The following is a 25,811-nucleotide window of genomic DNA, read 5'->3' as shown; positions in this document are numbered from 1 at the left end:
TGTTACAGCACAGTACTGCACTCTTCTGTTAGAGCAATGGTATCAAGGTCATCCAGTTTCACCTTCCTTGAAAGAACACTCTTCATGAATTTTGCATAACTAGGCATTTGCTCCAGAGCCTCAGCGAAAGGTATGTTGATGTGAAGTTTCTTGAACACCTCCAGAAACTTACCGAACTGCTTATCCAATTTTTGTTGTTACAATCTCTTAGGGAAAGGTGGTGGAGGATAGAGTTGTTTCTCCCCTGTATTACCCTCAGGCAGAGTGTGTTCAACAGTTTTCTTCCTTGGTTCCGCCGCTTTCTCCTTTTGCTTCTCTTCTTCATCAACAACTTCAGCTTCTCCATCTTTCGCTTTTTCAGTATCAGCAACTTTTCCAGACCGTAAGGTGACATCCTTTACTTGCTCCTTAGCTTCCTTCCTGCCTGGCACTTCAGTATCGCTAGGAAGTGTGCCAGGTTGATGATTGAGCACAGTATTGGATAATTGACCGATTTGATTTTCCAAGGTCTTGATAGAAACAGCCTGACTTTTGCACAACAGCTTGAGCTCCTCGAAATCAGCACTAGAAGGTGGAGCATCACCTCCTTGTTGAGGATATGATTGCCTTTGAGCATAATGCTGTGGTTGCTGGAATCCAGGTGGATTAAACTGCTTACTGATAGGCTGCTGATATGGTTGCTGAACAACATTCTGATTATTACTCTAACTGAAATTGGGATGATTTCTGTTGTTAGGATGATAAGTAGCTGGCGCAGGCTGATGCGGTCGCTGATAATTATTCACATACTGAACAGATTCATTCACAAGAGAACACTGATCCGTAGCATGAGAGCCTGCACAAAGCTCACAGACCATAGCTATCTAATTGACTCCGTAGTTGGCTAAAGAATCGACCTTCAAAGACAACGCTTGGAGCTGCGCTGTAATAGCTGTAGCTGCATCAACTTCCAGATTACCTGCTACCTTCCCAGGCATCATCCTTTGAGTTGGATTTTGATGCTCATTTGCAGCCATAGTTTCAATAAGATTATAAGCCTCAGTATAGCTTTTGGCCCACAAGGCGCCTCCAGCTGCTACATCGAGCATGGGCCGAGATTGGGCCCCCAAACCATTATAGAAACCAGTGATCACCATCCAGTCAGGCATACCATGATGTGGACACTATCTCAACATCTCCTTGTAGTGCTCCCAAGCTTCACACATAGATTCTGTTGGTTGCTGCGTAAACTGAGTAAGAGCACTCCTCATAGCTGCAGTCTTCGCCATTGGATAGAACTTCACCAGAAACTTTTACGCAAGATCTTGCCAAGTAGTGATGGACCCAGCTGGTTCAGAATGTAACCAGTCCTTAGCTTTATCCCTCAGAGAGAATGGGAAAAGCCTCAGCTTGATAGCCTCATCAGTCACACCATTATATTTGAAAGTACTACAGATCTCGACAAAATTCCTGATATGCATGTTGGGGTCTTCAGTCGCAGCACCTCCGAAAGAAACAGAATTCTGCACCATCTGAATAGTTCCCGGCTTGATTTCAAAAGTATTAGCCTGAATAGCCGGATGAAGGATGCTTGACTGAATGTCATCAATTTTAGGCCGAGAAAAGTCCATAAGAGTTGGATCTGCTGCTAGAACTATACGATCACCCATGATTATTGGTTCTTTCGGCTCACTCTCTTTATCCAAATCTTCAAAATCTATCTTCTTCGGAATATCAAGAACTGAGTCTGTCTCCTCAGCTGTATCTAAAGTTCTCTTGCGAGTGCGAGAACGTGTTTATATAAACGCTCGCTAGAGTACCTGAAACACAACCAGAAACAATAAGTAACACGTCTTAATCAATGAGTCCTAATGACCACTGATGGTAAGTACATAAACTAAACAAATATGCCGAGTCCCCGACAGTGGCGCCAAAAACTTGTTAGGGCGAAAACACGCACTAATAATTCACGCAAGTATATGCGTTCGCAAGTAATATAGAATAAATTCTAGTTCATTCCCACAGAGACTCGGACTAATTATGTTCAATTAACACTTACTCACCAATGTATGATTACTTCTCAATATCAAGACAATAACACTTAAATTTGATTAACTAATTATTAACTACAAATAACTAAGAAAATTAAACACTTAATTGACACTTGAATTAACAACATTAAACACACATGAGATCATAACTTCATTACTACTTCATTCAATAGTTATCGTTATTACCCTTAGTATGTAACGGTGATGATATTAATCGAACAACACGAAACTGATAAAAGCCAACTTTCGTTGTACTAATATCATTCTACCAAACATCCGCAATCAAGATAGAAGTTGAATAGGCATCAACTATGTTGAGACCCTATATGTCTACAGAATTTGACAACATAATGATTTAAGCACAAGTTGTTCTTTACGATTACACAGGGCAAGTAAAACGGTTAGAGTTACCCACTAATCATGCATACACATACATGAACCTATGCTAGCATGGCAAGTTCTAAACCTCAAGATCCATCGTCGCTTCACAGGAGATTAACAGACTATCTAATATGTTCGCGACGCACATAAGACGAATAAGCACAACCTATGCTAGATATCATACAATCATCACACACTAAGGTATTAAACAACTAACTAAAGAAATCCATAGTAAATCTGTTATGACCCCATGATCACGATTAGCTCATGATAGAACTCATCGTCACCATGGGTTCATATGAAAACATGATAATACACACAATATAAATTAATAAAAATATTTATTAAAACCAGAGTACGTCACAAGAGTAATAAGGTTCAAAATAAAGAAAACTAGCATCCACTGATACAACGAATAAAAGAATCACAAGAAAATGTATGCTTCCTCTTCTTCGTTGCAATGTGCTAAAACGGTCTTCTTCCTTCTCTCCTTACTCCTTGCTTGATACCACCCTTATGTAAAACGTCTCTTAGAACTACTTATATAGAAGCCCACAAGAACTAGCCATCTCAGAAGTCCATCAGAATAAGGATTATAAAATTCAGTATTATAATTTTCGTCCTTGAGCGGCCGCCCCAGATTCCTGAGCGGGCGCCCAAGCTCCCAGGCGGCCGCCCTAGCATCCTGAGCGGGCGCCCAAGCACCTTCTGGAAAATTCTGAATTCTGCTCCTGATTTTGCTGCATTCTGCCCCCAACTTTCCACAACCAATGCCACACACTTCCCTAGGCTTGTTTCTGATGAATTCTTCCTACATACGCAAGTTATACCCTGAAATGCAAAAACACTAGAAAAACGCATCAAATACACAAAATACCTGATTTCAAGACATTAATTCAAGCCATTATAAGACATTCTAAGTGGTATAAAATGCCACTTATCAATCATCCAAATTCTTCACCTGGTTGATCAAGTTATTAAAATAAATTGGGATGAACTATGCAGTCATATCAACAATAAGCAAGTTTCACCAGCAATAGTGTCATCTCCACATAATACAAATAGAGGTCAGACGTATCCGGCTCAAACATCATTTTATAAGGCCCACCTTTGCAGTACTCATTCATTAAGGGTGTATCCGGTGGAACACATACATGCCCGTGCATAAGTTACTTTACGATATGACTTATACTTCTGTCACGAGATATTGTTTGCTTTACAAAATGTTAAGATTTGAATTTTATTATAAATAAAATATTAATGTACTTTAATAAATTGTACAACTCAAATTATTATCATCATTGAGTGTGTTAATTGAAAGATAAATATGTGTGAGTATATATTTTTTATTTTCATCCATACAACTCAAATGATAGAAATAGTAAGCAAAACAATTTTAATATGAAAAATACTAAATTCTCCTCCATTATAATTAAAGAAGGTCAAATTTTAGTAGAGAAAAACTGAAATTCTTACGTAAACTCGTTAAAAAGATAATTAAAAGAAATATTTTATTCCATATTATATACATATTACTTGGGTTAAAAAGCATATTAGGTCACACAACACTGTAGAAAGGGGTTGAATATAGTGTAGAATACAATCAAATCGATTTCGAACACAAGTAACAGTAAACAGATATATTTAATATAATAAACTCTATTACAATGGAACTGTTCTCTCTCAGTGATGAACAAATATCACGAGAGCTGCTAGGTTACAATGTATGATCTTCTCGATAATGATAACACATATAGTGTAAACCTATGTCTGTGTTTATATAGTACATAGTTACAAGATAACTTCTAATTGATATGGAATATAATTTTGTCTCCTAAAATATATCAATTAGATATCTTATACAATTCTTTCATTCCTCTAACTCTTTTCATGCATATCTTCTTTTGTATTAGTCTCGATCTTCTTTTCTGTAAATCAGCTTCCTTCCTTAACTGTAAGTCTTCCCACACTTAAGTTCTGATATCTATCTTCTGATATTTATCTTCTGATAATCTAAGTTCTGATATCCTTAAGTTCTGACTTCCATTAAGTACTGATTCCAGTAAATACTGATATTTCATGTTTGTTAAGATTTGAAAACTAAACATGAAATATATTAGACATGACATCACAAATATATCTAAAAATCTCCCCCAACTTGTAAATTGTGCAAAAATATACAAGTTAATAGATTTGATGATGTCAAAAACATTTAAGTTCAAATGCAATAAGTGTTTAATAAGACTATTAACTACAACTTACAGTCCTTGTAGCTTTACCAGTATCAATGGATCAATCTGAATCCATAATGATTCTTAACAAAATCTTTTACCAGCTTATCCTCAGCTTTTCTCAGAACTTCAACTAACTGTGCTTTGACCTGCATCAGTTCTTCATCTTTACTATCACCAATTTGATAAATGGTTGTTCTGAGAGCTTGAATTGATGTTCTTTTAAGTCCATCACTAAGTCTGATAACTCTAAGATGTGGAGAGTTTTCATTATAACATAAGCATCTTCCTTTCATAATAACTTCCACCTTAGCAGAATTCTTCAGCATAGGAATTTCTCTTCCATCATCTTCAGTAATCATTGGTATATACTGGGAAGTCTTTGTACCAGAGATTCTAAGTAGATCTCTTATAGCCTTCAAAATGTATTCTGACCATCTTCTTGTAACATCAGATTTTACTTCCAGAAGATAGTGAATATGTTGAAGTTCTCTGACAGACTTCTTTAGCACATCAATATCAGCTAGTCTGTAAGTTAGTCCATCATTGAGAAATAAAATCAATTTCTCCTTTAGATTTTTCTTATCATGAGCATCTATCACAATTTGAGCAGACAGCACTTTGTCAAGGTGCTTTTATTTGATTTGTTCATATGGTTTTTCTGTCAACATGAAAGGATCTCTTAGAGTAACTTATACTCCTGTTTGTATCTTCTTTTCATCAGAACCTAATCCAGCTCTATCTTTAGGTTGCTTGGCTCTTAACCCAAACATTGCGAGTTGATTAATCATAAGATTGGATTTTGGTTCAACTGGAGTAGCTTTCTTCCATAATAGCTTCTTCTTATCAGCAATTGTCATCTTTTTCAAATCAACTTGATCAGAATTTGCTGTTTCTTCTGTAACTTCTGTTCTTCATTCTGAACAACTTGAGCAGTGTCGGAGGTTGTTTTAGATTCTTCAATTATCTTTCTTCTCTTCAGAATTTGAACAGTTTCATCTTCTATCAAATCATCATCATACATTGTAGTTTGATAGACTGGAACGGAAGAATTTATCTTTTTCTCAATCTTTAAAGGTTCACCAACCTTTTCTTTTCCCTTTGACTTAGGATCAATCTCGGTTTGTGATCTAGTCTCGGACTTTGAAGTCTCATAATTTGACTTTTCCCTGATCACAATGCCTTTTTCCTTAGGCCTTGGAGGTTTCTTTGCATCAGAAGCTTTAGACTTAAGATTTGTCTTCTCAACTGCAAATCTAGCTTCTTCCTCCTTGAGAGTTTCCAAATCCATTCCTGGATTTTATTTCATAAATAATCTTCTAGCTATCTCCTCATCAAGTGTCTGGATTTTAGGATCTTTGTAATAAACAGTAGTCTACTTCCCCTTTAGCTTCAGAGTTTGTAAAAACTTCTGAGAGTCTTTAGATCCTGACTGAATCAGAATATCAGAACTTGACTTCAGACTTTTAGCATTCACAGCATCAGAACTTGACTTGTTCTGTGTAGAAGATTTTCCTTGAACTTTTCCTTGACCTCTACTCTTATCAGAATTTCCCTGGTCATCACCTTTACCTATACTCTTATCAGAGTTTCCCTGGTCATCACCTTTATCATCCTTTTTTTTCAGTATTTGAGTAGGTGAGCATTTGGAGTTAACTACCTTCTCCCCCTTTTTGGCATCATCAGGAAGTAAGAGAGAGAGAGAAGAAGTTCAACTGAAGATTGTATTTTATCCATTTGAGCTTTCTGAGAAGCTTGGTTAGCCAGAACCTCATCAATTTGGGCTTGTTGCTTCTCTTGAATCTTCTCAATGGCTTCAATTTTCTCAAGAGTAGGTCTGATATATCTATTATTATCAAGCTTAAGCTGTAGATCTAGCTTATCAGCATGTTCCTTTAGTGTATCAACCTTTTCATGAGTTGAAGAATGTAGACCTTGAACATGATTGGTAGATAGAGCAGTGATCTTGAGTTGTGTCTTTAAATCAGCATTTATGAGCAACTCATCAGCTTTAGCAATATGCTCTGGCAGAATGTTAGAGCTTGGAATGAAATCAGTGTCATTCCACTTCTTGGTCCACTCCACACCTCTGTGAGTATCCTCCCAAGGAATAGGTGCTTCCTTTTCAACAAATATCTTCACCAATGCTTCCTTGCCTAGTATGGGAACTGGAGTCTCAACAGAAACACTGTCTTCAGAACTTGAGGAAGACTCATTATGTTCTGATAGCACAACAGTGTGTGAAGCAACTGGAGATTCAGGAACAGCTTCATTTAAATTCTGAGCATCAAAATTTATCTCCAGAGCTGGTATGGTTGGTGTAGATGGTACATCAGCATTTAAAATTGGAGAATGAGTTGGAGATTGCTGAGCTTCTGTAGATGGAGCTTCCAGATAAAGAACATTTGGTATATTCAAATTGTGAATATCGATCTCAGAGTTTTCAATTTGTTCTTTAGCATCATCTGTAGTGTTAATAGGAGATACAGGAGGGGTTACAACTGTATTAGTAGCAGTGTCTTTGGCTTGAGCTGGAAGGGCTTCAATGATAATTGGTTCTTGTGAGATCAGAGATTCCTGATCCCTTCCTCAGCTTCTTCAGTATCTTCTGATGGAGCCTTATCCAAATACCTCCTAGCCTTCATTTTCTTCAATCTCCTTGCCAATGAAAGAGTTGCTTCAGCAGTAACAGAACTTACAGATTTCTTTCTTTTTAAAGTATCAGAACTTTGAGTTGTTGTTTCTGTCTTAGAAGTAAAATTCTCAGCTTCAATTATCACAGGTTCTGATGCATGAACCTGTGCTTTAACCATTTCTTCTTCATCACTATCAGAGTCATCTCTAAGAATCATCTTCCTTCTCTTTTGTGGAGGTTGAGGAACAGACTTTGTCCTGGAAGATGAAGATCTGATGGTATGATGATTTAGGTTGAAATGATTGAGTTGATGGTTTGACAGATGTCCTGATGGTAGATTTTGGTTGTGGTTGAGAAGTTTGAGGTGTTTGGGTAGTGGTGGTAGGTGCTGATGGTTGAGGTTCAGATGGTTGGACATCAGGATATAGTGCAGTGTATGTAACTGGATCATAGATTATTAAGGCTTGTTTGACAGATAAAGGTATTTGGAGGGGTCTCAACACAGCCTTCTTATTATCAGTAGATAATAAGTCATTAAAAGCTCTTTTAGCTAGTCTAAATGATGGAAGTAATTCACTAGCTAATTGGGGCTTATCAGCACAACAAAAACTATAAATAAGCTGACAGAATCTAGCAAAATAAACAGTGTTCCTATCTTCCGTCATCCTATCCCCAATAAAGCCTAAAACAACACTTGCATAATCAAAATCAGTTTGATTAATGAGAGCATACCCGATTTGTTGACTGAATATAGGGATTATATCGAAATTAGAACATTTGTTTGCAAAAGCCTTTGTGATGCAGTCAAAAAAGAAACTCCATTCCCTCCTTATGTAAGATCTCTTCAATTGACCCAGCTTTGCCAATGTCTTTTCATACCCCAGACTGGCCATCATATTTTGAAGAACTAGCTCCTCAACAGTTGTATAAGCGCAATTCTCAGGCAACTGTAATGCTTGGTGAACTATAGCCAAAATCACGACATGCTCATCCTCCCCTGTTGTAAAGATAATACTTGGGGACCTTTGAGCACCACCATCATCATAGATTCCACTTCTCCAAAACTCCAACACTTGGGTTCCAGAGATTTCTTCAGGTTGGGTCAAAGCATACCCAATATCAGAATTAGCAAGGAAATCCTGAATAAAGTGAAGTTCCGATAGAGCTTCAGCCTTGCTAAGAATAAACGAGTAGTTGTTAGGAACAAACTTAGTTCCATTGAAAATCAAGTCTTTTGGTGCCATCTCTGTAAGAAATTAAGTGAGAAAATATATTGCTCGAAAGTGTTTGTGAAAATGCCTGTAAGAAAAACTGCTGCAGAGAATATTAGTGGGTGAGAGAAAATAATAGAGATTAAGAATAGAAAAGTAAGTAAAAGTTTAGAAAATCTTTTAACTCCTATATATATACTCTCTCCACTCAATAGTTATATTTTTGAAGCATGGGATACACTTTACACCTGGCAACGTGTGCACAGTCAGTAAAAAGTTAAAGCAGGAGTTAATGGGCACATAAAATAAGCAATAATTACCGTGCACATGCATTTTTCAGGACTTACACGTTTACCACTAACCCTTAATGAATATGAATGTTTTTATCTCACCTAAATATTCTAATTAAATATGACTATTTCAGTTTTTTATCACAAATAAGTCAAGTAAAGAATAATGCCACGTAAGCATCAAGGATTCCATCAGGATTTAATATCAGAACTTAACTTATATCAGATTTCAACAGTCATCAGAATATGGCTTATCAACTCAAAAAGTGAATATCTTTTTATGTGATTCTTCATACAAATACTGACGTTATTCTTCAGAGTTTAATCATCAGAACTTCCATCAGAACTTGTCCTCAGAATTTATGCAAATAACACTTAACAGTTTGTCAAAAACAACTTAATCACCATAGTAATTTTCATCATTCATATGGAGTGAAAGTGTGTGCATTCAGCAGAATATTAGATAAAGATTAAAGTCTGATAAACTTCAGTATATCTTAGAAATAAGGCATAACTAAGAAAAGTACTTAAAGTCTGTCATCAATCATGAAGTCTACTATAGAACAAATTTATGCAAGAGTCCACCTCAACTGTTTGTACTCATTTTATGCATCTTTTGAAATTCCTTTTTACAGTGGCTTTTCAGTTTAAGTGAGTCACGACTGCTTATCAGAATTTATGCTGTTGTCAGAGTATTTCTCCAGTAATTAGAGAATGTGAAAAGTCACCAAGAATTTTTTTTTCTAATGCATATTACTTAATACCAGCAATGCACTTGGGTCTTCCCTTCCACATATTTACTCTAGATCTCAAAGGAGTACCTGACTTTTATTTCCTTTTCTTTTCTTTTCTTTTCTTTTGATAAGTGAGGCTAGTCTGCATTTAGTTCATCCTTAAGATTTACTGACATCAGAATCTAACAGATAAGAAGCAAGAATCTAGTTTGTGACTTAATAATAAGATACACAAAGTAAACTTGACTAAGCTCAAAGTCAGAATTTGCTTGTGTTAATGAGTTTCCACATAAACAACTAATTCAGACATGAGATTTCTAGTAAGTTAAACTACTAGGTCAGCATCTAGCATAGTTATCCTCATTGGATTGAAAAGTCACAGAACATTCAAAACACTTATCAGAGTATATAGATCCACATCAGATAACAATCAACATTTAATGAATTTTCAATTTAAGAACAGATTTCATGAAGATAAGACAATCTGTAAACACTGATCATAAAGTCTGATGCATGAGAACAGAAACTAAGTAGCTTCACATAGTGGTTTTGTGAAGATATCTGCTAGTTGTTGATCTGTTGGAACAAAATGCAATTTCACTGTACCTTCCATCACATGTTCCCTTATAAAATGGTACCTAATGCTGATGTGCTTTGTCATTGAGTGTTGAACTGAATTACCTGTCATAGAAATAGCACTTTGATTATCACAGTAAATAGGAATTTTAGAAAATTCTAACCCACAATCCAGTAACTGATTCTTCATCCAAAGAATATGTGCACAACAGCTTCCTACAGCAATATATTCTGCTTCCGCAGTTGATGTGAAATTGACTTATATTTCTTGCTAAACCAAGAAACCAATCTGCCTCCAAGAAATTGGTAGCTTCCACTTTCTTTGGTTCAATCTGAGATATAAAAGAATGATAGAGATATTCATTTGATGTTACAGTTCTAGTTCTGACACCTGCTTCAGGATCTCCTATAATTAAGTCAGGTGTATGTGACTTGGTCCACTTCCTTGCAAATTGAAGTTGACTTCTAGAACTGGATCCTCCCCCATGATCCATGCTGTCTCCATCAACATTTTCTGATGCCCCCCCTGTAGTTATGCTCTCTGAGACTTCAGAATTTGACTTGGATCCTTCAGGATTTGAAGTATCAGAGTTTCCAGAATTATCAGAATTTGGCTCATCAGAACTAGGCGAATCAGAACTTGAAGAGCCAGTGTCAGGTTCTGATGCTTCTTGAGAGTCTTGAGATGTGGTAGGATCTTCAGCTTGCTCCCCCTGGACATGTGCATTTTCATCCAAATACATGAAAGTATTTCAGATTTGGCTTCTTTTTCTTCACCATCTCATATGGTGTTTTTCCATGCTTTTTTATGAGTGTTGCATTCTGTGTAAAACAAGCAGTCTGCACAACTTCAGCCCAAAAGTAGGTTGGCAGCTTTGCTTCATCAAGCATAGTTCGTGCAGCTTCAATGACAGTCCTGTTCTTTCTTTCTACAACTCCATTTTTCTGTGGAGTTCCAGGTGTAGAAAATTCTTGTTTGATTTCATGCTCTTTACAGAACTCTTCCATGATTGAATTCTTGAACTCAGTGCCATTATCACTTCTTATAATTTTAACAGAATCTTTGACCAACTTATCCAGCTGTCTGACATGATCAGTTAGAGTAGATGCAGTTTCATTCTTTTTGTGCAAGAAGTACACCCAAGTGTACCTTGTGAACTCATCCACTATAACCATAGCATATTTCTTCTTTACAACAGATATGACATTGACTAGACCAAATAGATCAACATGCAGTAGGTGATAAGGCTCAAAAATTGATGACTCAGTTTTGCTCTTGAAAGAAGATTTTCTTTGTTTTGCCTTTTGACCAGAATCACAAAGGCCATCAGGAGCAAATACTGATTTTGGCAATCCTCTCACAAGATCTTTCTTTACAAACTCATTTATGTTGTTGAAATTTAAATGAGAGAGCCTTTTGTGCCAATTCCATCTTTCTTCAATTGATGCTCTACTCAACAGACAGATTGCAGAACCATCAGAACTTGTTGAAAGTCTGGCTTCATAAATGTTACCATGCATATAACCTTTCAGAACCACTTTGCCTTTAGAATTGCTTACAACTTCACAGTGTTCTTCAAAGAAATCCACATGATAACCTCTGTCACAGATTTGACTCACACTCAGCAGATTGTGTTTAAGTCCTGAGATAAGAGCTACTGTTTCAATGATGACATTCCCAATATTAATATTGCCATATCCCAGAGTTTTTCCCATTTTGCCATCTACATAAGAAACTCCTAGGCCATCTTTCTCCACAAAGTCTGAGAGCAGGGCTTTATTTCCAGTCATATGTCCTGAACATCCACTATCCAGTACTAGGATGTTTCTCCTGTTGCCCTACAATCACAAAGACAACTAATGGTTAGTTTTAAGGACCCGGACTTGCTTGGATCCTTTGGCCTTTTTAAGTTTGTTAGCATTAGCAGTGAATTTAATATCAGAGTTTATGCTAACATGCTGTTTATCAGAACTTATATCAGACTTTGCATCAGACTTTACACTAGAAGGAATTAAAGTAACTTTATTCAAAGAAGGTTTTATTTGATAATAATCATAGTATAAACTATGATATTCCTTACAAGTATAAATGGAATTCCATAAACTACCACAATGAAACCAAGGATTTTGTGGCTTAAACCTAACAGACTGACTCTTAACTCCTGACTTAGAAGGTAAAGAGTTTATATTCTTATTCTTCCTGCAAAAAGAAGCAAGATGGTTAGAGTTTCCGCAGTTATAACATTTCTTTCTAAGAGCATTAGGAACAGGCATATAATTATTTCTTTTATTCATACCTTTCTTTTCATTCCTATTGTTCCTAGCTGCCTTTATCTTGTTGACATTCCTTATTTCTTTCAGCTTATGCTTAAGCTGCTTCTTTGTCATTAAGCCTATGTTAACTTCAACTGGTTTGTCATGTTCTAATTTGTCAGAAGTTGACTTCTCCTTAACTTCTGTCACAGACTCTTTCATCTTTTCAGAATCAGACTTTACAGTTTCAGCTACAAACTTAACAGGATTTACCTTTGGCTTAGCAGTTTGTTTAACAATAATTGGCTCAATTTGTTCAGTTCCTTTTTCACTTTTATCATCTCCATAACCTAAGCCCTCTTTCCAGTTTTCACTACTTAATAAATTCTGAGTTATTCTGCCAGAGTTAGTCCAAGTCCTGATAATCTCTTTTTCTTTTTCTAACTCAGTTTTGAGAGATTTATTCAATTTTAGCAATTCATCTCTAACATAAAACGCATCATCTCTTTATTTCTGAGTTTGATGGAACATAACTAACTCTTTTTCTAAATAATCATTCCTTTTCTTATAAGTAAAATTTTCAGAAGTTAATCTTTCACATGTTAAAGTTTGATCTCTGTAACTAATAAACATGGTTTTAAGATATGATCTCAACTCAGTAATATTATCAGTATGAAAGGCATAAGTTATTTGAGGTACCTTCAATTCAGCAGTTCTAAGGCTGCCATCAGCATTTATCATCAAGGCATAGTTCACCTCATCTTCAGAATCTGAAGTGTCTGTCCAGCTTTTCTTCTTTGTGACAAGTGCCTTGCCTTTGTCACTTTTTTCTTTCTTACAGTCAGGAGATATGTGGCCTCTTTCACCAAAGTTGTAACATTTGACATTTGAGTTATCTCCTCTGTCAGACTTTGCACCTTTGCCTTCAGATTTTCTGAAACCTTTCTTATCAGTACTTCCACCTTTCTTGGAAAACTTCTTTCCACTTCTGAATTTCCTGTAGGCTATCTTTGTGATACCCTTCACCATAAAAGCACATAATTTCATCATCTCTTCATCAGCATCTATTTCAGGTAAATTTTCAGTTTTTGAATCATCATCATCAGAACTTGATGATTTTGAATCAGACTTTATGGTGAGAGCCTTTCCTTTTCCTTTCTTTGAGACAGCCACTTTGGGGAATTCCTCCTCAGCCTTAAGAGAAACTGTCCTTGACTTTCTCCCATATCTCTTGCTTCTTTAATCCATCTCAAGTTCATAAGTCTTGAGCATACCATAAATTTCATCAAGAGTAGTTTCATCAAGAGCATAGTTGTCTCTTATAGTAGTAGACTTCAAATCCCAACTTTCAGGAAGAGCTAAAAGAAATTTTAGATTTGAATCGTCAAGATCATATTCCTTGTCCACTAGTGAGAGATCATTCAAGAGTTTGACAAACCTGTCATATAAGTCAGTTAATGACTCATCACATTTTGAGTCAAAGTGCTCATGCTCTTGAGTGAGTATAGTCATCTGGTTCTTCTTGATTACATCAGTTCCCTGGAAACTTGTCTCCAAAGCATCCCATATCTCCTTTGCAGTTTTGCAATGAATTACCCTGTTTGACATGACATTATCAATGGCACTATGCAGTAAATACCTTACCTTTGCATCCTTGACAATGGATGAGATATCTTCAGCTGATTTATTTTTCTCCTTTGGTATGGTCTTTGCTGGCTGATCTGCAACTACAACAGAGAGCTTGGTTGGCTTATGTGGTCCTTCATTAACTCTGTCAAGGTATTCTGGATCTGTAGCTTCCAGAAACATAACCATCTTCACTTTCCATATGGGGTACTCAGAAGGTCTCAGTATGGGAACCCTAATAGTCTCATATCGACTATGGATTTGAGTGTTTTTAGTTTTTTCAGTTTTGGTGGGCTTGGTTGGATTTTCTGCTTCTTCGGACATGATTGTTTGGATCTTTACTGTATGTGTGTTAACAAATAAGCTCTGATACCAAGTTTTAGGTCACACAACACTGTAGAAGGGGGTTGAATACATTGTAGAATACAATCAAATCGATTTCGAACACAAGTAACAGTAAACAGATATATTCAATATAATAAACTCTGTTACAATGGAACTGTTCTCTCTCAGTGATGAACAAATATCACGAGAGCTGCTAGGTTACAATGTATGATCTTCTCGATAATGATAACACATATAGTGTAAATCTATGTCTGTGTTTATATAGTACACAGTTACAAGATAACTTCTAATTGATATGAAATATAATTCTGTCTCCTAAAATATATCAATCAGATATCTTATACAATTCTTTCAGTCCTCTAACTATTTCCATGCATATCTTCTTTTGTATTAGTCTCGATCTTTTTTCATGTAAATCAGCTTCCTTCCTTAACTGTATGTCTTCCCGTACTTAAGTTCTGATATCTATCTTCTGATATTTATCTTCTAATAATCTAAGTTCTGATATCCTTAAGTTCTGACTTCCAGTATGTACTGATTCCAGTAAGTACTGAAATTTTCTGTTTGTTAAGATCTGAAAACTAAACATGAAAAATATTAGACATGACATCATAAATATATCTAACAAAGCAGTTTCATCACGTAACTCAACATGCAAGTAAATCATTTAACTCATTAAAAAAATTCGATGTAGTCCCTGAATATTAAAAAGAAATTCACGCTGAAATTGAGCAGCACTTTAAGGCCTTGTTTGGTTAGGGGGTTGTGAAAGGAAGGGGTGGGGTGAGTTGGGTTAGGATGGACTAGGATAGGTTGGGTTAGATTAAAGTGAACCCCTACCTTGTTTGGATTCAAGGGTTGGGAAAGAAGAGGTTCAACCCTCACCATGTTTGGATGGAGGGTTGTCATGTACGGGTTTAGTACAAAATTTAAAATAATTTTTTATTAAAAATGTAAAAGTTTAAAATTTAAAAAATTTATCTTAAACTAAAAACTAAATTTTGTTCATGTTCCCAATAACAAATTTTAGAAAATATTAAAAAAAGTTATTAAAAATATATTTAAATAGATTCCAAAGTTGAAGAGGATAAAATTATTTTATTTCTTTAATCTTGTTTCCAAAAAATTATCACAAAAGTGAATTTTTTGATAAAGAGAACACAAAATGAATGCAGTCTGTAGATAGCATACTATACATTCAGAGAGGTAAATGCAAAATCCACAACTATAATTCAAACATAGTAAAAATGATAAGGAGCAACCGATGGCTAAAATAACAATACAAAATGATACATAAGCAAGATAGGTAATTCCATTATCCGGTTGGAGCAAGCTCAGGTATTGAAGTACATCTTTTATTCTTCACAAATAGTGACAATTAGCCATGGCCGACTTTAGACATCATCCATATCTTCCTGGTACTGATGAGTTAAATTGGCATTACCACCTAAATCAAGAAAAATGGCATACTTAAGAAGGTATATATGAAATACCTAAATAACACATGACTAACATGTTAAAGTTTTATTTAGAAAGCAAAAAGACAACTGCAATTTCTCAACAGTTAGGCATGTCACATAACACATGAGGTAGGAAAAAAAAATGAACCAAGATTTAAAAGTGTTAGTGAAATGGGAAGACATTTGCAGTAAATAAACATATTGATTTGTGCATTAGAGAAAGATTGAAATACAGAGTGCATTTACCATATTCTTTCTCTAGAACCATCAACTAAGGAAATCAGTAAAGCACAAGTTGCAAATCATCTTACAATGAAAGGTGTAAATTTTTTGAGATGGCCTTTTACAAGACTCGAATATATAATTATAAGTTGTCCAGAGTTGTGGTATAAATATGTCTATGATAAATTGAGTTATACGGGCCCAAATGCCCACCATAAATTTTGTTCTTGCTTTATACTACAGAGCGTGCAGATTCTGCACATCTACATTGGTTAATCATCTAATAACATAATAAGAACATAATAACACTAGCAATAACATCAAACTCATGTCATTGTTACTCAAAAGTAATAATCCTGGAACATACTCCATAGATCACCATGCATATTTCAAAAAGTACTAATAACCCTCATCAAAGAACACAATTATAACCATTATTCACTAATTAGCACCGTAAACTATAAATATAAAACTCTTGGCATACGACAACAAGTAACCTTCACATATTATATTACACAAAAGTGATAATCATTAAAACAATCTACTTAGATCATAATACATATAACAAAAGTACTAAAAATTCTCATCCAAGAACACAAGCATAATTCACAACCATGATTCAGTTAATATTATTATACGCTTCAAGAGCCTCACAAGCCAATCGACAAATCCTCCACTCAGGTGAAACCTTAGCACCCATTGCTTCGTAAAATATAATAGCATTCACATTCTAATCCAACATAACCCACTTAACTCTCCTAAACCCCATTTTCACCGCTTGTTTCATAACAAAATCTAGAAAAGGCCATATCAAAAATCCAACTCAAGAATTTAGATAAAAGAAGCTAACTAAATCATGGAATTTATGAACATTAGCCATAGTTTTCATATATATAAAAACACGAGAGAGGCAGAGAAATGAAAAAAATAGGGGGAGGGGAGAGAGAGAGATAGGAGAGGGCGATGAAGAGACAGAGAGAGAGAGAGAGGAAGGGCGATGGAGAGAGAGAGGAGAGGGCGATGGAGAGAGAGAGATTATATCTTCAGATACGATGTCGTGGAGAAAGCAATACCGTGTGCAATGGGACTGAGATAGCGATGATGGCCACCAAAAATGGTCAGCGCCAACACCTCGATTTGGAGGGTCAGAAATTTTTAGGTTCATGTTCAAATGTAACCCTCCCCAACCCTCGTTTGAACCCCATCAAACCCAACCCCTGATCTAAATTTTTTTCCCAAACGCGGTTCTTTCAAACCCGGTCCAACACATCCCAACACAGCCCAGTCCATCCCCTCCCAACCCCTCATCCAAACAGGGTCTAAAGGAAATTCGTTAAATATTGTTTTATAAGCTCCACGTCACTTGCCACGTAAGCAAATAATGTGTGAACTAATTATTAAATAACAAATAAATCATACAACTTATATCCAATTTGTAAAATACCATCGAACTCAAAAAACCTGCAATTTAATTATTAAGCATAGAAATATATTTCATGACCATGAACTAAGTTACAAATAATCGTAACTTAGATGTATAATAAATTTTATTTTTTTGTGCACACATATAAGTCTTACATGATACGATAAAGTAATAATCGAATTTATATATATATTTTTAATTATCTTAAAAAATTTACCAGCGTAAACCATTATTATTATAATTTCAATTATCAAATATATTATTATTCTTATTAAATAATATAAGATCTTAATTAATAAATTTATCTTATTATTAAAATTAACATTCGAATTAAGAGATAGATAATCAGATAATTTAATGACTTGATTGCAATTTTTTTGAGTTAAATGATTAATTTGGAAGTCGGGTCTATGTTAAAATTCTTAAAAAGTCACATCGGATTATACAACAGTTTTTTGTTTGATTATTTATGATTTTTAACGGTGAGGATGTGATTGAAATTTTTAAGTAATTTAATAATTTGACAACTTGTTTTTTTGAATTAAAACTTTTAACTGCCAATTTATCGTAAATTACGTGTTATTTTTACTATTTAACCCCATATGGGGTAAAGGTTTTAAAAAAATACATTTTATATACAAAAATACAATTTTTTAAATATACGCTTTTTTATGTTTGTATTTATAATAATATAATTTCATTTTTTAAAAAATTGAGATTTTACAACCAAATTCAACCCAGTTTGGTGAAAACATAGAGTTGTATGTACATTATGATTAATTTTGGTTACAAAACATGTTAAAATTGCAAACAAATAAATAGAAAAATTAGTATACTAAACGCTGTCTAGCAAAGTTTATAAGCTGCTTATCGATTTTTAAGTCCATTAGTATTTATCAACCATTACTTGTCAACGCAACTTATTAATCGAATAAATAACTTATAAGCTGATAAGTGAAATGTTGGTAACGACATGTTTTTTCTTAACTTATTTTGATTTATTCGTTTTTTATTAACTTTTGTTTTAAAATATATGTTTGTAAATATTTTCTAATTTAAAACTCACGAGTTAAGATAATTATATTTAAAAATTATATATTTTAATTTATTTAAGTAATATTATTTCTGACTTATATGTAAAATTATCCAAAAATTTATATAACTTATAAATATTTAAGTAATTATTATCAGTTATTCATTTTAATAAATAAGTTAATTATTTTTGTTTTAAGATTTCCCCCTGGCACTAAAATGCTCATATTCTGGTCGGAGCGTGCCTGGCTGACTGAGCCGGGTAAATTATACGAAGTGTGTGTAATCTAATGGCTGAAGAAGAAGAAGATGATTACTTGGGCGACCTCTCTCGATTTCTCCCTCCTCAACCTTCTCTCCCTCCCAAACATTCCTCTAAAAAGGTACAATTTTTACTCCTTTACATTAATATTATTTCGTTTATTTATATTCTCACACATCAATTCTATAAACCCTAATTCATTCTCTTTAATTTCCAGGTTTCTAATAAACCCCCGATTCTACCAACTTCTAACAAGAAACCCAAAACACTAAATTGGCAAGAACAACGAAAATTAAAGAGAGAGAAAAACAACAAAAAGTAGAGGATCAATTAACATTAGCTAATATCGAATCAGCTATTCCCCAATCTAATATAGGTTTTAAAATGCTGAAACAAATGGGGTATACTCCCGGTAAGGCTCTCGGGAAAGAGGGTTCGGGTATTTGTGAGCCGGTGGGGATTGAGATTAGGCGAGGTAGGGGAGGGTTAGGAAGGGAGGATCCCGAGACGGAGAGGTTGAAGAGGGAGGAGAAGAGGGTTGTTAGGGAGAGGGTGAATGAGAAGGAGTTGATGGAGGAGTTTGGGAGTAGACGGAAGGAGGAGTGGTGGAGGAAGAGAGTGGTGAGGAGTTTTTGGAAAGGGAAGGGGGTGTTGGATCAGTTGGAGGGTAAGGAGCTTGTCGAGGAAGAGAAGGAGGGTGATGAGAAAGAGGGTGATGGAGAGGAGGAGGAAGAGAAAGTCATTACGGAGGAGGTAGGGTTTCTTGGTTTTTGTTTGTTTTTGCTACATTTATTTTTATGTCGTGATGTGGAAGTTTTTTAACTGAACTAGACGACATTTCGTATTGTATGATTACCTAGTGCATTTCATATTGTATGATTAGCTAGTGCATTTCAAATTACTATATGTAGGATCGCTCCCAATTTGATGAGGTATAGTTGCATTAGAATAACGGGATGTATGGGTTTTTTGTTATGCTATCTAATAGGACACAGCTAGTTCATCTTTTCATGAACTGCTAGTTTATATTAAAAATGTGTCTCATGGTTTAGATCTTTCTTCTCTCGAATGATTTTTATTGTAGCATTGTTTCATCTCTTCAGAGTTCAGAGTAATACATGTTTTTCCTTGGTATTATGGGCATGTGTCTATTTTTTCTTTTCCTGTTGATAATTAATTAATTAAATTAATTGATTGTCTATTGTGTTAACACTCATCAAAGCATTATTTTAACTTCTCTTATTTCCTTAGCCTCTATATGTATTCTCTGGATAGTGCTAGATTATTCAATCAATATGGGATGCTACATGTATGAATGGATGTAACTCTAGTTTGTTAAAAACTAAGAACATGGTTAACAATCACCTGGCTGCTGTCATCATTATTCTCAACAGACCATTTTGATGCATATGCTATGCTTTGATTGGAGTAGCTGTAGTCTGAAGTTCCATGCAACAATCTGAAACATGTACACTCGCACATTATAATGCCACTGATTCCTATTGTCTTGGTATTATCTTAAATAATATTCTTGCTGTCAAAGATTAAATAGTAGTGTCAAGTTTAGCATGCTGGGAGCAAAGAAGATGATGCCACATAAGCTTGTAGACTAAATTGAGTGTTTGCTTGTTACCTTTTGCCTTGACCTGCTGTTGATGCCACATACCTAAGGACATGTGATAAAGCTTCGATAAATGAGACTCCCTAGGTTGTTTCAAGAACTGACCTATATGTTGCACTGTATATGCAAAGTCTGTCCTAGTGCAAGTCAGGAAATAGAATTTCCCTACAAGGAATCTATAGAGAGTAGAGTCGGTCTATAGTTTCCCGTCATTAGCCCTGAGCTTGAGTTTAATTGGAAGAGGACTGACAACAGGTTTATAATCAGTAATAACATCATGCAATATTATTTTAGTGAACTTTGTTTGATATCAGTAAATGTAATTTAATGAGAAAAGCTAAAACTGTAAACTCAAATTATACTACCTGCACTAATTAATGCTGACTTGTTCTTGTTTTATATAACCTCTTGCTGAGAAGACTCAAAGCAATAATAGTAGTCGTCTAGTTTAGCATTCAGGGGAAATAAACATTTTGCTTCATACTCAAATAAAATTTGCGCAACTTTTACGATTGAGTTTTGGCTGACATTAGAGATAACTAGATTGATTTATCTATGTTACAGGATTTGAAAGATGTATTGATAAAGCTAAGGGATGAATTTCGCTATTGCCTCTTTTGCGGATATCAGGTCAGCAAGAAATTTTTTACTTGACGAAGTAGAGAAATACGAGTATTTTTTTATTTCAAGGTTAATATTATTTAATGCTATTTTGACACGTTGAAGTTCAGGTGATTGTATTTCAGTATTTATTTCCTTGCAAGTTGCAATTGCTTATATTATTCCCTTTGTAGACCACTTACACTATCTAATCTGTTTTTCAACCAGTATGAATCAGTGGAGGCTCTCAATTCCAATTGCCCTGGGATCGATGAAGATGACCACTAAGTTCAGTTTATTTGTCTTGATATATTCAGCACCACAACGTCAGAACTGGAAGAATATACGACACATCAACTTGCAAATGATGCTAATCCACCAAAGTTTATAAAAGGTTCTGGTCTTAATGCAAGTCCATTCCTTTCTGATAGGATAACAAAGAAGGAGCTGGAAAGGTAGAGAATCAAACATAGAGCTGTATAAGTATAACAAGTACTTTTCAGGTGTAATAATTTGTAGTCATGCTCAAGGAATCCAAATATTTCTAATATGTCCAAGAAATGCAAATTATGAATTGAAACAAAACTTGTATGAGTGTTGGAGCTGTAATGTTATATATATGCACTGCACATAAATTTGTATAAACAGTTGAGTTTACAATTATCACAGATTATTATATGTTTTTGCTGATGTTGAAGTCGTTCCAGTGATGTGAAAGACATCCGGGAGTAACTGATTTCAAGGATTTACCCATAAAAAGATTCCCGTCACAGAAAAACCAATTTTTTTTTTGTAGGAATGTACTTTATGTAAGATGAAGTTTAAATCACTGCGTTATGATTGTTTCCTTCAGAGGTATACAGAAAAAGAGATCTTTTAGAGCACTTTAAAGTGAATCAACTGCATTCTGTGTTTGTTAAAACTTGGTGCAGATTGAAACTAATTCAGGGGTCAATATGCAGCAATGCTCAATTATTTCTGTCTCCCACTCTGGTAAAGTAAACTAATTCAGGGGTCCAATGAAACTCATTGCGCAGACCTGGTTTTCTTATTCTAGACAAGTACATTGTACAAACTTCTAGCAAATAGCATTTCAATTAAATGGTAATTTCTGGAAAGCTGGTTGAAAAATAGTAGCAGGAAAAGATGATTCTTGGCAATTTATTTGAGCCATGTACTTGCTTTTTTAGTTCATGTATGTATGCCATTTTGTTCACATATTATGTTCGACCTCATTATCGATTTGAGAGGTTTTTAAGAAGATCCAAGCATCAATAACATTTCTATACTAACAATTGTATTAATTATTAAGGGGTGATCGCATATTGATCATAAATGTAGAAAAACTCTAGGCATGTTTGGATTAACAAAAAATTTCACATGAGAAAAAACATTTCAAGCCAAATCTATGAGATAAAATGAAGAAAATGATAATTACCTGCCTCCTAATCGTTTGACAGTCTAATCTTCTATGAATGCTTCTTCCTGTTATCTTTACAGCTTAGTTGGGTTTTTAGCTGAAGATGACACTCGTTTTATTCTAATTTTGCAAGGCAGTTTTTAAAAAGAATCAATTCTACTATTGATTTTCATTATTGTGATGGACATCATTTTAGTAATTAAAGAATTTTACGTTCTATTAAAATTATAGAATATTGATATGCGATTAGAAACCAAAATAATGTGGTACTATTTGATTATATTACCTCATAATATTCTTAAACATGCAGAACCAATCTAGCAGTCTCGACATGAATCATACAGGTGGTTTGGTCGACTTTAATCTTAATATGGTATTTTTTTTTTCCAGCTTGGGAAATTGGAATACACCATGTATCATATTCCAGAGCATCTTAAGCAATGACATTCATCCAGTAATGGTTGTTTTCAACATCTAATCCTACTTGAAGTAATGTACCATGTATCAACATCTAATTATCATATAGAGGCTTTACACTCCTGACTCCTCATTATCAGGTGTAACCAGCTGAAAAATATGCGCAAGTAGCTTAATAACAAATTAACAATATAGATTACTATTTGAAAAATGTTTCAGTGACCATTTATCGATCAAATTAAAAGGAATAGATACTGTCAAAAATTTTAACACTTTAAAGGATCCGTTGTAAATTATATATCAAAAACAAATCATCAGGTTCTCAACAACTAACCCTGACTTCACCAGCACTCAACACCAACTTCAGCAGCTCGCCTTGGCTTGTTTTTTCGTCGACTTCCAATTTGCCTGAAGCCAACAGGCTTCATTGAATCAGTAGAATCTATTTTGGTCTCCAGGCCACTTTGATCCTCGATCATTTCTTGGCTTTCCTTGATCCGTGAAGGTCGCCTCTTTCTGCCATTTTCCACAGTCATTTGAGGTTTGATACTTTGGTCGGACAGAACGCCGTTTGTCTTCTCACTCTCTTCCTCTTCTTCTACCTTCTCAGGTTCACTATTTACCTGATTATCATTCTTCGATATCTTCAGTGGCCTTCCTCTTCTCCTCACAGGAGCCTTTTCTTCCACAACACTGCCCATATCTTCACTAGTGCCAGCTATATTCTGTTTCTTCCCTTTACCTCTACTTTTAACCATCGTGCAACAACACAGAGACAAGTCGAAATACGCTATCTGCAATATGTAACATGTGTTTACAATTCCTTTGCTGAACATTCTATTAATCTATTCTATTTGAAAATAACACCTAAACTAATCAGAATAGAAAAGCATAGTAAAAAACTCAACAAACTTATGCCAAGATCCAATAAAAAACGATATTTAAATTTGAATAATAATAATAAGCACTTCACCTCTGAAATGTCAAAAATTTCACAGACTTGAGACCAAGGAAAACGATGTACCCAAATTAAAGCACAAGTCTTTCGAATCTACAATACAAGTAAAGGCTTTACACTTGTACCCCACTGAGAACCACTGTACACTAAAGCATTCAGTAAAAACTAATTGAACTCAACTTCTGAAGTAAGTCAAAAGAAGATATAATTCATATGTTCCTCTCGAATGAAAGCAAAGTAAAATCATAATTAACAAGCTAGAATCAAATCTTGTAATAAATCTAGATACTAAGAACCAAAAACTACAATCACAAACAAAAATTAATTTCTGACCACACAAGACATAAAAAGTAGTGCTAACAATACTTCAAAACATGACAGAGATAACTATAAACACTGATGTTTAAACAGATGGATATAAATTAATAAACATGTGAACAATAAAAATGGAATCTTTATAAGAAGCACAAGCATGACATGAGATATAGCTGATGTATGCAAACAAAGAATCAGAAAAGATTAGTAATATACCAAAAGAAGCTGACTTCAGAAGTCAAAGTCACAATCTTGAACTTCAAATCCAAAACCCCATATCTCAAATATGATTATAGTAGACCAAAAATAAAAAAGAACTAACAAAAACCCATAAGTCAGATTGATTAGTAGTGTAAATGAATAACAAGATTAAGTGGGAAAAAAAGACTCAAGTGATAGTGCAAAAAAGGGATGATCTAGAAAATGAAAAAATGAAGATTTAAAAAAGGAGTGGTTTAGGAAGTAAAGAAAATAATAGACATGCCATTAGAGGTTAAAAAAAGGTATGAGCAGAGGGAAGTGAGGGTTGAATACAAAGGAGTGGGGAGAATGAATGAATGAATAGTGATTGCAGAAAAGTGGAGGTGTATGTATAATAATATAGTAGTAGTATATGTGTTGTTTTAATAGTTTGCTTGGACCTTGGAACATTAGGCAGGGTAGAGGTGAAATGTGTAGTGTATAAATGTTGGAAGACCCGTGATTTAACCCAAGTATACTCGGCAAAAACAATGGTTTATTTCATTTACCCGGCACTACCTCTTCATTTACTTCTTTATTTCTTTTGACTAAAACTTGCAAGGGTGGGCAAAGAGAGTGGACTAGGAAGATAGGTTATAATTTTATTTCTTTGCCTTCCTCATTATTTCCCCCCAAATAAGAAACCCTAATTTTCTAATTTGGTGTGAAAACTCGTGGTTAAGACTCGTTGGTACGATGAAAATGCAGGGAAGAGATTTAGAGAGTATGTTGAAGAAGAATGCGGCTATCACATACGGGTAGAACCACCACTTGGACCTCGAGCTGTAACAGCGATTGAGAAGCTGTAGGAATAATATGTTGAGCAGGTACACAGGTACAGGCGCATGATAGATCATCTGATCCAAAAACATGAAGCTGAGATAAGTGCTGTCAAGAAGAAGTAAGAATTCACTGTCATTAGGATGTTTGTGTTGTTCTCGCTAATGATGAACATAATTTTCGGTGTTGTTGGACAGGAAACTATGGCCGGAGATGAAGGATACGCGTCCTTGGATGATAGGTGAATGGTGCACTTGTAGTTCCAGTGATGGTAGTTATTTTGTGATAGTTGTTGTTGGTAGTAGTTATTTTCAATTAGTTCTTGTCTTATGTATTCATCCCAGTTATTTCTTCCGTTTATGTAATATTAGGCTTCAATCTTAATATTAGTATACTCTTTATGTTTTCAATTTAATGTCAAACTTTCTCTTGGTGTAATCCTTTAAATTTCTGATTGGTGTGTGATTGCTAGCATTCTTATATGGCATAACAAAAACATGAATAATATAATATAGTGCGACAACATTATCTTATCAAATGGTCACATAAATATGGTCACAAAAATATCATCCAAAACGAACATAATCGACATTACATTATGTAATATCCTATAATTTTTAGATAATAATAATAAAAGAACAATAGAAAAAAAGTTTAAAATCAGATTAAGATTAGTATATTAAAACTTAATTAGTCTAATGAACCTAAAATTTGGATCAGATTTTAGTACGGATAAGTAGGTGGTTAAG

General features: G+C 34.7%; 1 protein-coding gene, 1 long non-coding RNA gene, 1 other non-coding gene and 1 pseudogene across 3 annotated transcripts; 3 read left to right on the top strand and 1 right to left on the bottom strand.

The window, feature by feature from the left end:
• Positions 1 to 1,146: 1,146 nt before the first annotated feature.
• LOC141715891 (small nucleolar RNA R71) lies at positions 1,147 to 1,253 on the top strand. Its single transcript, XR_012572635.1, has one exon. It is a non-coding gene; the product is annotated as a small nucleolar RNA R71 (small nucleolar RNA).
• Positions 1,254 to 18,671: 17,418 nt separating this feature from the next.
• On the top strand, positions 18,672 to 21,622 carry LOC141712590 (uncharacterized; annotated as a pseudogene).
• A 1,319-nt stretch (positions 21,623 to 22,941) lies between these two features.
• Positions 22,942 to 24,721, bottom strand: LOC141712588 (uncharacterized). The gene is made up of 2 exons (XM_074515577.1): positions 24,259 to 24,721; positions 22,942 to 23,563 (listed from the first exon to the last, which is right to left on the bottom strand). Exon 2 carries the CDS (start codon positions 23,525 to 23,527, stop codon positions 23,111 to 23,113), a length of 417 nt encoding a protein of 138 aa, XP_074371678.1. The 5' UTR covers positions 23,528 to 23,563; positions 24,259 to 24,721; the 3' UTR covers positions 22,942 to 23,110.
• A 325-nt stretch (positions 24,722 to 25,046) lies between these two features.
• Positions 25,047 to 25,472, top strand: LOC141712589 (uncharacterized). The gene is made up of 2 exons (XR_012571630.1): positions 25,047 to 25,183; positions 25,260 to 25,472. It is a non-coding gene; the product is annotated as an uncharacterized LOC141712589 (long non-coding RNA).
• The last annotated feature ends 339 nt before the right edge of the window (positions 25,473 to 25,811 follow it).

The sequence above is a fragment of the Apium graveolens genome, chromosome 3, assembly GCF_009905375.1.
Source record: "Apium graveolens cultivar Ventura chromosome 3, ASM990537v1, whole genome shotgun sequence".
Classification (NCBI taxonomy): Eukaryota; Viridiplantae; Streptophyta; class Magnoliopsida; order Apiales; family Apiaceae; genus Apium; species Apium graveolens.
Note: the sequence above shows the minus strand (reverse complement) of the source record. Positions and strands in the feature narration are given on the sequence as shown.